Source organism: Tachypleus tridentatus, chromosome 9, assembly GCF_004210375.1.
Source record: "Tachypleus tridentatus isolate NWPU-2018 chromosome 9, ASM421037v1, whole genome shotgun sequence".
Classification (NCBI taxonomy): domain Eukaryota; kingdom Metazoa; phylum Arthropoda; class Merostomata; order Xiphosura; family Limulidae; genus Tachypleus; species Tachypleus tridentatus.
Window position 1 is genome coordinate 136,961,691 of NC_134833.1, and position 14,307 is coordinate 136,975,997.

Consider the following 14,307-nt stretch of genomic DNA (forward strand, 5'->3'; position numbering starts at 1 on the left):
TACACCAGGATTTCTTTCAGGTTTTTGTCCTGTCTGTAAGAAATAAATGGGTAGGTCCTTGAAAAGAGATTTAGTGGTAAGATCTTCAGTAAGTAATGTGTTATTGTTTAGTATAATATCTTTGATCTTCTTGTTGGTTTCGGTGAGTTAGAAGAAATAGAATATGTTTGGGGATTGATGTATTCTTTCTTGGTAGTGTTGAGTGTTTGGTTCCTGGGTATGTGAGCTAAATTTTGTGGCTGTATCATTGATGAGAGAATCAAGGTAGTGCTTTTATAAGAAAAAACTTTCATGTGTTTGGATTTAGATTTATAATCATTATCATTACTACATAGTTTACATTGGACAAATAGGCTCTTGACTTGGTGATCCAACACAAGAACATCTAAACCATATTAAACTGTAGAACCAGAATACACCTACATACAAACATTTCACCAACAACAACCATACAGTTGAGGACTTTGATTTTTGATCTTATTAGTGCTCCAATAGACATTCACAAAAGAGAACAACTGAACAGGAGATTAAACTACAATCTGGGGACAGGACCCTACAGCCATCTGGTTTAAATAAATGCTCTTCTTTCCAATAGGTTTCTATTTTTCCATTTTTTGTTTAAAGTTTAATTGCTATCTGTTTTACCTTTTCATAATTTGTAGTTTTACTTAGAATTTTCATGCTCGACATTCAAAACATTATGCATGCAAGTTCTTTGCATCTTATGTATGCCTTTGTTTTAAGTTGAAAGAGCTGACAAAGAGCACTAGCTCAAAACATTATCCTTCTTTTAATAAAAAACTTGGTGGTTGTTTAACCCATTACTTACTTTATAACAATGCTGTAAAGAAATGATCATTAATCCTCTTGTCAATTAATTAATGTTATCAAGCATGGTTCCTGTTTAACAACATATTGTTAATTTAAACTAATGTTACAATCACCAGCTATCTATAATGACTTTAGAATGAACATTTTGAACAAACATAATTGGCTAAAACTCATGGCACAACCTCTAGTTAAATACTGCTCACCACTTAAGATATAGTTCCTAATGCAATATTTCACTAGCTAAGATTTTTTACTGTATTGATACTTTTTACTAGGGGACCCGCTACACTACAGAGTATTTTTTAAGGTTCCTGATCAGGTTACATATTAACTCTTTGGAGCTGAGAAATGATCTTCTACGGCGTATTGTGTCATCCTTGACTCACCAGTGTCTGATCATCAGAGGAAGTTTACAACCCACAGGAATGCAGTGGACCAAAATGCGAGAAGGTACATCTACATATGTGATGCAGTTCGTCAAAGGATTGTGTGAAGTGCTTTCAGGTGTTTCCTTTACGGTAGCAGGGGAAGAAATCAAACATCTGTGGAATTCCACACCTAACAGAACAAGAGGGGTTTGTGAAGGTCTTAACATAATGGCAAGTGCTATTGGGAGAGGTAGTACAGTGTTGAGATAGTTTTGTTTCTTTCTTTGTATTCAGGTGTATTTTTAATTTAAGTTTAATAAGCCTGTCAAGAAATAACAAAACATTCTTGCTGTGCTATCTCAAAGGCTGAGATTCAGAAACAACAGTACTGTAATTGTTGAATTTCATATAACTGTACTAATGGAGATTTGGCTTCAGAAGCAGGAAATAAGGATAACCTTGATTTGTGGTGCAATGAGTACAAAACATGAGTGAGCTTGTTTTAGGGTGAGAACTCCTGCAAAAGCAAAGTACATTGAAAACAATGATAGTGTAACTATGCAGACATGAAAAAATATATCCAACTAAAACTAAATGCATTGTAAAAAATAATGGCTTAGACAACTTATTTATGTGTGTGCATTAAACAATAGTCCACAATGTATTTCTAAGTCATTTTATCACATTCAGGAACTTCTCTTTTCACCTAGCTGAAAGTAACAAAATTTCATCTAGTACTAATGATTATTATGCAAGGCTTGATTATTTCACTGCACATAGTTAATATACCATTGTCTTGTTCAGAGATGCTATAACCTTTCTAAGAATTAGAATAGAAAAAAAAATGTTTGGTCATCACAATAATAACAATGCACTTATTTTTGGACTTTCAGCATACTGCTTTGACACTTTATTCAAATATGTTCCAAATTCAGATTTCAAGATCTCTTTTCTGAATAGTTTTAAAATTACTGTATTACTGTTCTACTTCTTCACCTTCATAATATATAGGAAACTGGAAAAAAAACAAAAGCCCCTTAGTTATTATTTTATCACAATCATCTGTTTATTGTAAAGCAAAAATTGATTAAACATTGAGATCAATTATAAGATGAAATAGCTGTGGCATATCCATGCTTTTAATCTTAATACACAATATAATAATACTTCATAGCAACTAACTGCTAAATAAACTGATTAGTCTTGCTTGCAGTTTCAAAATGGATCGAGTAATCCATGTAAATTGTAGTCATCGAAAATATATATTGTAAATATACTATGTGAGCTCAGACTAATGGAGTACACAAAGACTTATCTTTCAGATTAAAATATTTAATTGCCTGCAGTATTGGTATGTACCATGTACCAGTAGATTGTCTTAGGAGAAAACTGTTGCACTGTAAATAATAAATAATTCTTCCATTTCTTTTTTTACATTTTATAGAATATTTTGTGAATTGTATGCAAGAATGAATAAGTTAATACCAGTGATTTATTTTAATCTGCAGCTTACCAGGGTTTACAATACAGTCATTAATGTAATAATGTGAACCTGTATTTTAGTTTTACCATTTAATTTTGGCTTACAAGTTCAGAGTAAACAATGAAGTTCCAGATATGCTGATGCACTGTGGTATACATACTGTGATATGCTCCTGTTTTAATGGTTATTGCTTGAGTTAGAAAGTATATATTAAAACTGGGTGTGTATATATATGTATATACACACACATACACTATCATTGTTTTTTTAACTTCTCTAACTATCATCAAAAGAAAAAAAACAGTTTGTAATTTCAAGCTAATCTGTGTTACAATGAAAAAAAAATCACTTGTTTGAATTTCTGAAATTAATGTTGTTATTGCACAAATATTTTTGAAATACCTAGAATTTATTACAAGAAACAAGTCATATTACACTACTACAAATTTTTAACTATATATTTAAGCACGTACTGTGCTATTGTTAACTTCATAAAACAGTTAAATACAAAGTTGTAAGTGTACAGCATGGATCATTCAAAAATACAGATATATTAATGGGTTTTTATTATTTAAATCAGCCATACTGTTTCCAGTTGAAAGACTTTACTGTTGTTGTGATGAATGAAAACAACTCGACAACTTTAATGTAGTTGAACAATTCTTTAATCAGTTCAGAGCCACTTTAGCACACACCATATACTTAGTGCATTAATTACAGGATGGACATAAATACAAATACTAAAGAGAAATCTCCAGGAAGACATCCAGATCTTGATGTCCAGCTACAGGTCTTCCTAATTAGGTGTTACAATTTAAAATTTCACACAAAACGAGTTCATAACTCCTTTGTAATATTTTAGACCATATCTCTCTAATTACCATAGATAAGGTTGTACAGTTTATTCATTTCATAATTACTTGCACAATTGATCTGAACCCTTGAATTAGTAAATGTACAGCATTTGTTGGGCACTTCCCAGCCTGACATTCAACTTTTCTGATTATTAGTTTGTGGAACAACTGCCAAATGAGGCAAAATAAAGTGAGAACTGGGCACTTTCTAGATTACACATTAGTTAATGAAATCAAACGGAACTCTCTTCTGTAGCTGTTTTCTAGTCTTAAATGTCAAGCCAATTTGTTTACTCTAGTCAAGAACCAATGCTTTGTTTAGCAACTGGCCTCTGGTCATTGTCAAACCCATCACCTCCCCCCCACATATAACAACCGTTTAATGATTAATAGGAAACAGCTTACACAGAAACATATTTACTGACTGATAGCTGGTTAGTGTCATAACATTTTTCTTCAAATAATTAATTAACAGGTTATCTTTTTTCTTTACATGCACAAGCAGAGCTCTTAAGGATACCTGGTTATGGTATCAAACAAGCAGTTAATTTAAGTTTACTTGTAGCTGAAGGTAAACGTTTAGTTGAAGTCACAGAACTGTACTAAAAGTATATTATCAGTGTAGGGCCCGAAAATATCATTTGTACAAGTGTTTGCAAACTGATAGTTCTTTATACAAAATTAAGCCTCAAATATATATATATACACTACTGAAAAGTCGGCACAATACATCACACAAAGCCACAAAGTTCTAATAATATGAAATAAACACTCAGGAACACAACCCCTAGGTACTACTTGTTTCTGTCAGAATATTTACACTTTGTCTTGGTAGCTGGCATGGATACCTTTGTGAGATCTCAATATTAGCTTCAATCAGTACATTAATGGAATGTTATAAACAAAAATATATCACTGTATCAACCTAAAAAATATAAGTACAATAATAGTTTAACTCTTAACATTAAACTAAGTGATATATATATATATATATATATAAAATGTTCAGATTAACAGAACAGGAAATACTGTTACTTCTAACATCATTCTTTGCATTTTATGATTAAGCACAAAAGTATGAGTTGTCTCCAAATTGCAGGGTTTATTTTTTTTAACAGGATATACAATCATGAAGCTATAGTTAACAAAATTGACTATATTTTCATGTTTTAGCTGTTTTAATATAATGTCTGACATACTGAATTACCAGAATTTCTTATTAGTAAGTAGATGATTATATTTCTTTCACTAACTTATAAATTATGTTGACTGAAATGTTTATTTCATTCTTATTGTGCTCTTTAAACAATATGGAATGCCATAATTAATTCACATTCAGACTGTTGTTCTTATTAACGACTTCTAGTTGAAATAAGCTTTCACACTTGAGGTTTGTACATCACTAAAGTTTATCTATGATTATTGACAAAATATTCACACATTTCACATGTGAAAATGTTTCAACAAATAACCTTCCACTAATCTCTGATGAACTAATCACACTGAGCCTTACCCTTAAAAAAATTAATAAAATACAGTTCACATAGATGAATCTTCCACTACATAGTGATGGAGAAGCAATACCTGAAAGCCTCTCTGTAACAAGTTAAATGACCTTTTACACGTTCATAATATTGAACACAGAAGGGGTCAACATCTTTCACCACTTATGCTTGCCCCCTATCAGCTAAATCATTTTACAGTCTTATGATAATGAACAAAGGCTATTTTAAACAATGTAACACAACCACTGTAAGATCTTGTGCCTTCACAATAAAGAACAGTTTCCACATATTAATAGCCTAGTACTACTCATAAACTATTTCAGTTTTATCAAACTTCACTCTCAGTTGTGGTTTTACTGCAATTAATTTTAACAAATAAAATTCCATTGGACATAAACTCCTCCATTCTTCAAACTGATGTTTCATTGCTTTCCCTGTAGAATGAAATAAAAATCATATACAGGACACCCTATCCTGACTTACTTTTCTTAAGCCATTACAGTAATTTGATCAAAACTTTTATGATTTTATGTATACATGAAACCTAATCACAACTACATATTAATAATGGTGAAATTAGTTTGTCGTGTGTTACAAATTCCATACTATCAAAAGCAAAAAATAATCTTTCAATTATTTGAAGTATAAACAAGTGCTTGTGCAAGTATTCTGGTTTAATTCTAGAAACTTTCTTTTATGTAAAGTAATTCTGTTATCTGAGGTTATTTACCCCTTTGCTTTACAAATATTGAAACCAAAGAATCCAGAACTACTGTTTGTCTTTACACTATAAGAGACTATTTACAAATTTAACTCTTTATAGAAAGAAACAAAAAGCCTCCTTTAATATTTGAAAGTACTTAAACCTCTATCTCAATATGGCTTTACATTTAAAAACCAAGATAAACTTACCTAGAGTTTAAAATCCACTGGCAGCAATAGAAAAACAAAGTTGATGGCATTATTTACCAAGCATTGTATTAACAGAATTATTTTTATCAAGCACAACACATGAGAAACATCTTGTTAAGTAACCTTTTTTAGTGCAATTCACCCTGGTATTTCAATCAACAAGAAAAAACGTTCTTTTAACCATTAATCTATATAAGAACAGCTAAAAGGAATGAATTAAAATTGAAATGTGAGTCACCACAAACGTTTTCTTCATTACACTTGATCTATGTTGTTTGTTGAACCTTGTTTCTGTCAGGTTACATTTTAATCTGCTGATGATGTTGTTTTGAGATACCCAACTTTAAACATAAATAGTGGCATTTTCCTTTAAAAATAGCCCAGAATAAGTTGGATCTGTATTAACCCTTTTCACTTATGTCCCCCTACATGGGTGTATCTTTCTTGGATATGCATATCAGCTGAGGGAAACTCCAAAGTTTTCTAGTGGTTACAGGATGTGCAGAGCCATGATCACTGAAGTTTAGGACTAAATCATAGGGCTTTTCCAAGATTCTCTGATTTACTGCCATAGATATGTATCATGTAGCCATGATAAAACATGGTGGGGGACAAAAAATGACCTATTAAGCTTTGATTTGTATAATAAGAGGTTTTCTTCCCATGTTATTCCAGAAAGAGCAAAGCAGTGAAAGTCAAAGAAAAGCCTGAGATTTACTTCAAACAAGTTTTTAATACTGGATTTGTACAAAATGTGTGCTGTATGTATGTATATTAAGATGAATTAATTAGTTACTGAAGATCTAAAAATATCTTGCAAGAGACTTTTGAATGCTACTAAAAATGAATGAATATGAGGCTACAAAAGATTATACAATGAAACAACTTGTCTTAGTAGCTTCAAAACTGTATAGAAAATTTGAAACATTATAACAAAAGTTACCAAAACACAAGATTATCAACACAGGGAATGAATGTTTCTGCCACAGAGATATTTAGTAAAAAATCACTTTAAATGGAATAAACTATAAAAAGACTTGAGATTAGTGGTTTTTAACTAATTCCTACACATTCTTTTATAACAGTTACAATTGTTTCAATAAAAGAATTCTAGCCTAAACACTTGTTCAACTAGTAGTTCATCTAAATAATTTACACTTATTAACATATACTAAGATGCTGTCTTTAAAACTTCCTTAAATCAGTGTTGCTGTTTTCTATCAGTAAAGTACCCATGATGCTTGTGTTCTCAAAAGACTTACTCTGATTCAGAGGAGAGTTCGGCGGTGGTTAATGGAGGAATTACCATTCTGCTCACCAAAGATGGTAACTTAGGAGACGTCCGACTACTTGCTTCACTGAGGCCATCATTGTTAGTTTCAACATTATTGTTGATATTATTTACATTACTGGGCAAACTGTCTGCTCGTTCGGGAACAGGTAATTGTTCTGGACTTGGTGTTTCATCTGTAAAGTTAGATTTCACATTAAATTTATATGTGTGATGCTCCACAATGCAGAAATTGCATTTGAAAAAATATTGTATCTTTGCACAACATAACATATATTCTTAGTATTGCTTCCATCTAGAAGTTAATCATTGTGAAATCCCCAGATTAGTATTTTAAGTCTGTTCTACTTTCAATAGTAATGTAACGTGATACTCATTCATTTACATTATATATTGTTTCAGTAATTCTTACTGGCATTATTTACCTGTTAACCATAACAGAGATATTAAAAAGAATAATTTATACTCATATTCAAAACTTAAAGAACTTTTAATGTTGCCCACTTTGTTAAAATGAATCATACCTATTAACGGAGGAGAAAATCTTGATTCCAAATACGAACTGATATCTGGTAGGTTTCTAGGTGGTGATGTCTGTGAAACATCTTGATTATGGCTGTCACTTGGGGTTTCTTTACTCCATTCAGAACCTTTTATTCCACTTCTTTGAAAGGTTAGTGGTTCAGGCTGCTGTAGATTTGTAGGAAAAGTGGGGGAAGAGCTAGTAATGCTGGCAATGTTAGGGGGAATAGTCCAATGTCCAGAATAAATGGGGTAAGGAGCAATGTTGATCCCCATGCTGGAAAAAGTGGTAGATGGAGCAGTAGCATAGTCTTGAGCTGGAGAAAAGAAAAGCTTGGCTTGTTCTCACAGAACGTAAATGTAATGAGGCATTGTTTCCAAAATAACTACAAGAATATGGATATGGTTTTATAACCACAATAATGAAATGTTCAGAAGAAAGGATTAATATAGCCTACTCACCTGCTGGTGTGCTAGGACTGTCAGTTTCAGGAGTTGCAAGATTGGTTGGCTTTGGTGGGACTTCTGATATAAAGAAATATAAGACATTCTGTCTTATTACAGATGCTAAATTAAACCTGAAGCATAACTAGCATGAAAAATATAAACAGAAGAAGTATCTAGTACAACTCTAACTATTAAGGATATCACATAAAACATTTAAACTCAGAAATTAGAAAATGTACGATGCATTCAAGTATCAGTACTTTTTGTAAAAAGTTATACGATGTTAGTAACCAACAAATTGGTTACTTAACATATGCACTACTAAACACCAATTCTTTTATCTTCTACAGACACTAACCAGGTTTCTTATTTAACTTCTTTCTCCGACTCCAGTGAGCATTATTGTAGTCTTCCTCATCTGAAGAATGACTGGATGCAAGGTCTAAAGAGGCAGGACCTAAAGAGAGGTCACTATCTGAGTCTGAATCAGCATTACGTTGACGACTAACTTCACCAGTATCAGGATCTGATAACAACCACACATTTGTTTCTCAACACTTGAGATACTTTATTCACTTCACAACTTTAGCAAATCAAATATATTTCACACACACATAATTATTATTTTAACACTGTTGTATCAGCCTTTGGTTAAATATTTCTTATCACTTGAACCTCCATGCAACAAGTATTCTGTACTAAGAAAATAAGAACACCTGATGTCCCTTGTTCCACTTTCATCAGCCAATAACACACATTAATGCATGTTATACAGATCTAACTTGACATTTCATTACCTATATAACACCTACAGCTGTTCATACCATGTATTGCTATTAGCAAGATGTTGATATTCATAAAAGACTAACTTTGTAAAATTAATGCCTTGCAAACCCAAAACAATCTTTGGACTTCTGTTTCTACATGTACTATTAAAATAAATCATTATCATAACTGTAGAAAATTATCTTTCATTAATAAAAAAAATCACAGAAATAAAACAACTTTTATTATTGTTCGATGCTGAATATTTTGTAGTCCGTACCTGTAGGTAGATAAATGTGTAAACTAAATAGAATAGAGAGTACTAATTTCCCTTCTACAATAGATAAGTCTGACAGAAAAGATTCTTGATATGCGAAATGTGTAGAATTAAAAGAAGAAAAGAAATTGTATTTAAAGATTCTACCTACCATCAACAACCTTGTTACGGTATTTTTTGTATGCTGCTTTGTGTACGGCTCGCCTCTGAAGATCAGTACTAGAATTTACGTGGCCGGAGGTAGAAGTGGACGTGTTCCTTAGGTAAGAATCTGATCGGTAGGGGCTACTGGAAGTCTTAGTAGTGGAACGGCTGGTAGTGGATGACGTCGAGATACCAACATTCCGATGCAAAACATCAAAGGATGAATTGTGATAGGCTAATGCCGACCGCTAAACGTCAACAGAATAAAATTAATTAAAGGTCTAAACAAAAAAGTGAATTTAGAATTTTGTAATAATTCCTACTATATCATTACATAAAAAATCAAAAACTGTTCTTCTTACTAGTTTATTTTAGCAAAACTACATGGTCTATCTGCTGTGTCCACTGAGGGAACTCAAACCCCTGATTTTATTATTCTAAATACAAAGACTTGCTACTGTCCCAGGGTGGACAGATACACAAATTAAAACAATACTAAGCTATCAGATTATATAACAAATATTGCATTTTCTTCATGTAAGAAAGAAAACAAAAAAACTAAAATTTATTAACAATAGTTTTTCAAGTACAATTTCAAAATTAAGGATTATCAGATCAGGATAGTTAACTATAACTAGTAATAGTAAAGTGTATGATCAGATTCCTTAAAATAAATTTTGTTAAAATAAATAAACATCATAATCTTCATTAGAAACTGTTTATGCAAAACAAATAATGATAAAAAAAATCATTCCACATTGACTATTTTATTATAACATTTTTATGTATTCTGAATATATTCTCATTACAAGCAAAGCAGGTTTTTAGCTGGTATGTGTCATAAAATAAAAACAAATAACTTGAGTTTTATACTTAGTGACATACTGTATTTATTTACTTTCTTTCCAGTGAAGCTTGAGTTAACTTTCTTCCACTAACCACTTCAATGATTATCAGTCTAACCATTTCTAAATATTTTAACATGCATGATTTTACATATCTGTATGATAAGTAAAATGTTATAAAATTACAAACAATTTCCTTTACATATTCAAAAGAGATATCCATGAAACTTACAGAAGCAACTGTAGTGCGGGTTCCACTGAGGCTTTCGTCATAAGGCACTTTCTTCCCCGTTAAGCGGGCCCATGTACAATACAGGTGTTGACGTACCTACAAAACATCACAAAAAATATTTCTGCTGGAAGGGAAACATTTTAAAAAAAGATAATCTAAAAAACTAGTCTCAGGAAAAACAATACAAATTAAAAAAACTGAAATTATCAAATTACCACGAATGCACCTAGTGAGTATAAAGAGAAATCTAGAAGGCTCTTTCAAATATCAATATTGTTATACAAGACTTTAATATTTAAAATGTTTAGTAACATGTATAAAAAAATGTTTTTTTATACAATAACATTTTAATCTCTCATTCTACGATAACAGATTTGATGTTTTGAAAATGAAAATTTAAAGCTACACTACAAAATTTAATTCCTACTTGTTTAAAAAATCTAAATTTGATCTTATTGACCCCAATAGATATCCTTGTACCGATAGAGGCAGTTACTGTATATTTACACCAGCAGATGGCGTTCATAACACATCATAAAACTTTTTTACCCAAATGACATTCAGGCTTGTATATTATTACACTGAGAGTGAAATGCATAACATTTTGTCAAGTAAAAATTATGTATCTATGATTTGCAGCGCCTGCCACTGCACTCACTTGACCCCAATAAGCTTTGATAAAAAATCTGTAAGGTTTTTATAAGTAAATATTGAGAACACTAACCTTTCTGTTTATAAAACAGTATCCTACAAAGATGTAAACTCCTTCAAGTAGACAAAATAATGAGAAAACATAGTGAAGCACTTCCAAGGACTCATTCACAGACAACAATGCAAGCACCCAGGTACCACCCAACACTGGAAGTAACATGATACCAAGCCAAAGCAAAGTTCTAGAAAAAAACAACTTTATATTCAGATGTTCTTCATACATTAACTGTAATAATAGAGTAAGTGAATCAAAACCATTCTCATAAAACATTTTCAAATAAAAGTTATACATATATATAATAAATACTAGAACAAAAAATTTACATAAAAATAAAATGTAATTAAAGTTTCTCACTCAGCCACTTGTTACCAGGAGTAATTACCATTTTATGTTATGTATGATGAAAAAAAATTCATCATTTATTTGGTTATTTTCCACCATGAGACAAAATAACATAATTCTGAACCATCTTTATTAATTTTGAAAAAAAATTAAGTGAACAAAGATTTTACTTTTTCCCATTTATCATTTTAAAAATTAAAATATGTGCTAGCAGAAAATATTTTAACTTTTTATTTCTACTTCCATTTATAAAAATTTAATAGCTGACATAATTTAAAAAGAAACAATTTTATCTTAAGATTCAAGTTTTATTTAAATGAGGTTTCAACTTTATATAATATAAAGTTTATTTAACTTGAAATAAACAGCACAAAAGAACTGAGTTAACATTTTCTTGCACTAAAAATGTATTTCCAATAAGCACTTACCTCTTCACACAGTTAGCTTAATTCTTTTTTGCCCTCTAAGCATTATCAAAAAAGATTTTTGCTTTTGCCACCAGTCTTTATACCCATGAGTTTTGCATCATTTCTAAAGATGCGCATATCATGTGACTACTCTCCACCAACAGTATTGCACCATCTATACTAGTGCAGTTAGCTCGTTCTGCTATTCCAACTCACTTTTAAGAATCAGCATGTATAAACATAAAAACATTTGTAGAGGGGAGTAAGTGTGTGAGAGGAGGTGAAAACCTATTGGAAATACATTTTCACTGTAAGAAAATGTTAACTTCTGAAACGGTCTTTCCTTCTCTCACACAAAGCTAGAATCCCATATTGCAAAAGTCGGGGCAGTTTAGGGGTACAAATATCAAATCAAGCAGAAAGCAACTGCTTAGAATGATTGGGTATGCTCTTCACCCCAGAAACAGAAAAGTAATACAAACTGGAAGGAATGAAAAAACATGCACAATCGAATGTGGTAATAATAATTATAGCACTGGACAAATGATGATAGTGCTGGATTTTCAGTAGAACGTGTTATGTTTGACATGGGATTATGCCTAATATTTTGTACTAGTGTGAAAAATGAAGTAACAACATGTGGCTACGGGCATGAGGAGGACTGTGTGATCTTTTCCTGAAGATATCAATTGATTAATGAAATTGTCTAGAGGAAAACACCTGGATGTGAAACATCAAGGGAAAGCAAAAGTACATTGTTTGATGATAACATCTGATTAGAATTGTCCTGTTGAGGTTCACATGGGCAACATATCCATGAGAAACTCCATCAATTGATAAAAAAAATAAGTAACCCTTCTGAAGTCATTCTGTTTAGTGAGGTCCACCTGGACAAAAACATCCAGGGAGAAATTCAAGCTGAGTTTTGACACTGTGACCCATTTATGAAGTTTTATTATCTAGTATGGTCCACCTGGGCAAAAACGTCCATGGAAAATGTATAACTGATTAAGGTATTTTGTCCAGCATGATCGATCCTGGCAAAAACATTAATAAGAAGTGTATCATCAGCTGGCAAAAAATAAGTAACCCTTTTGGAATTTACCCTGTACATTCCTCTGTATAATTTACTTTGTCCACAAATAGTTTCACCAGCTTTGGCCTCTTCTCACTGAGTGGATAATCATAAATATTGTAAATATCAAAATTAATTCAGGAGGAAACCTCCATAATCCACCACCCAAACAACTGGAAAGTGGGAGTGGTAAGGATTCTCCTACTCCACTAGAAAAAAGGGGAGGGGAATGCAGTATGGAGGAATGTACACCAGGAACTGTGCAATGAGTGTCTGTGATTCCCTATTTTGAAAAGCAGACCAACTACGTTTTATGCAATCAAAGGACCATCACGATGAACAGAAATCCCCTTTTGATTTACTTGTGAAGTCTATAAGTGATGGTCTACTGTAGATTGAAATTTATTGATAAAGAAAATTTATATGTTTACCACTGGGTAAGTGACCAATGATCTTACAAAAATACTATCTCAACTGTGAGTGTTATATAGTTACTCCAAGCTAGTGCATGTTTAAGGCAAAGCATTCTTGATCAGGCAACACTTACCACAACATGGGATCTGTAAATTAACTATCATGATTAGGGAAGATAAAAAGACAACATAAAAGAAAGGAAATTATCTGAAATACCCGAGTCAAAAGCAAACTGACTGATATATGTAGAACTGCATTGGAAGTTGACAATATCCACTAAGGGAATATACATCCAAGTCGTGCAAATGATAAATGAAGGTATTGGGAACAGTCCGCATTCTGAATGAAATGGCGACTTCTAAAAGATGTCAAATTGGTGGAACTAAGGGCATATGATGAATCTGATGAGAAGTGCAGTGTGGAGATTGTGACCTTACATGGATAAATCCAAATATGCCAGCCCAATGAGCAAATGAACCCACCCAATAAATGTGGCTGAGGACAGAGCAGGAAATGGAAGGGTGCCAGAAAATAAAAAATTGGAAATATGAAACCCCAAAAGGAGGTAGTATGTTTCTCATAACTCCTTAAGAAGTGAACTGGACCAGGAGACCAATCAGAGCTGGAATAGGAGGACAGATGGGAAATGGTAGCATAAGTCTTAGACAGGTAGGACCAGTTGAGATAGAGGATGATGTAGGAGGAATGGTAATGGATGCAGGTAGCCTTAAAAGCATAAATATCTGAACGAAGTTGACTGCAAGCAGTAAGGAGGAGGAACTAGGTCTCGACAGAGAGGAAGTAGATGAAACAGAAAGACAAGGGTTTAAAATGATGGAAAAGAAAGGGCATAATGTACAATACTGAGAACCCAACAAGTA

General features: G+C 32.2%; 2 protein-coding genes across 10 annotated transcripts in view; one reads left to right on the plus strand and one right to left on the minus strand.

The window, feature by feature from the left end:
* LOC143226465 (protein tyrosine phosphatase domain-containing protein 1-like) overlaps window positions 1-3,182 on the plus strand; it is a 108,248-nt gene extending 105,066 nt beyond the window's left edge. For all 6 annotated transcript variants that reach the window (XM_076457474.1, XM_076457473.1, XM_076457478.1 and 3 more), the window contains one exon: window positions 1,107-3,182. In XM_076457474.1, the coding sequence (XP_076313589.1) occupies window positions 1,107-1,469 (363 nt within the window). In that variant the 3' untranslated portion in view covers window positions 1,470-3,182. The remainder of the gene's footprint in view (window positions 1-1,106) is intronic.
* Window positions 3,183-3,324: 142 nt separating this feature from the next.
* The window catches only part of stan (Protocadherin-like wing polarity protein stan), a 204,497-nt gene continuing 193,514 nt past the window's right edge, over window positions 3,325-14,307 (minus strand). For 2 of the 4 annotated variants that reach the window (XM_076457469.1, XM_076457471.1), the window contains 8 exons: window positions 11,201-11,369; window positions 10,477-10,572; window positions 9,407-9,647; window positions 8,572-8,739; window positions 8,229-8,291; window positions 7,769-8,083; window positions 7,216-7,420; window positions 3,325-5,475 (listed from right to left, as the gene is read on the minus strand). In XM_076457469.1, the coding sequence (XP_076313584.1) occupies window positions 5,451-5,475; window positions 7,216-7,420; window positions 7,769-8,083; window positions 8,229-8,291; window positions 8,572-8,739; window positions 9,407-9,647; window positions 10,477-10,572; window positions 11,201-11,369 (1,282 nt within the window). In that variant the 3' untranslated portion in view covers window positions 3,325-5,450. Of the gene's footprint in view, window positions 5,476-5,953; window positions 5,971-7,215; window positions 7,421-7,768; window positions 8,084-8,228; window positions 8,292-8,571; window positions 8,740-9,406; window positions 9,648-10,476; window positions 10,573-11,200; window positions 11,370-14,307 lie in introns of all 4 variants that reach the window. The other 2 variants (XM_076457470.1, XM_076457472.1) reach the window with 2 other exon arrangements.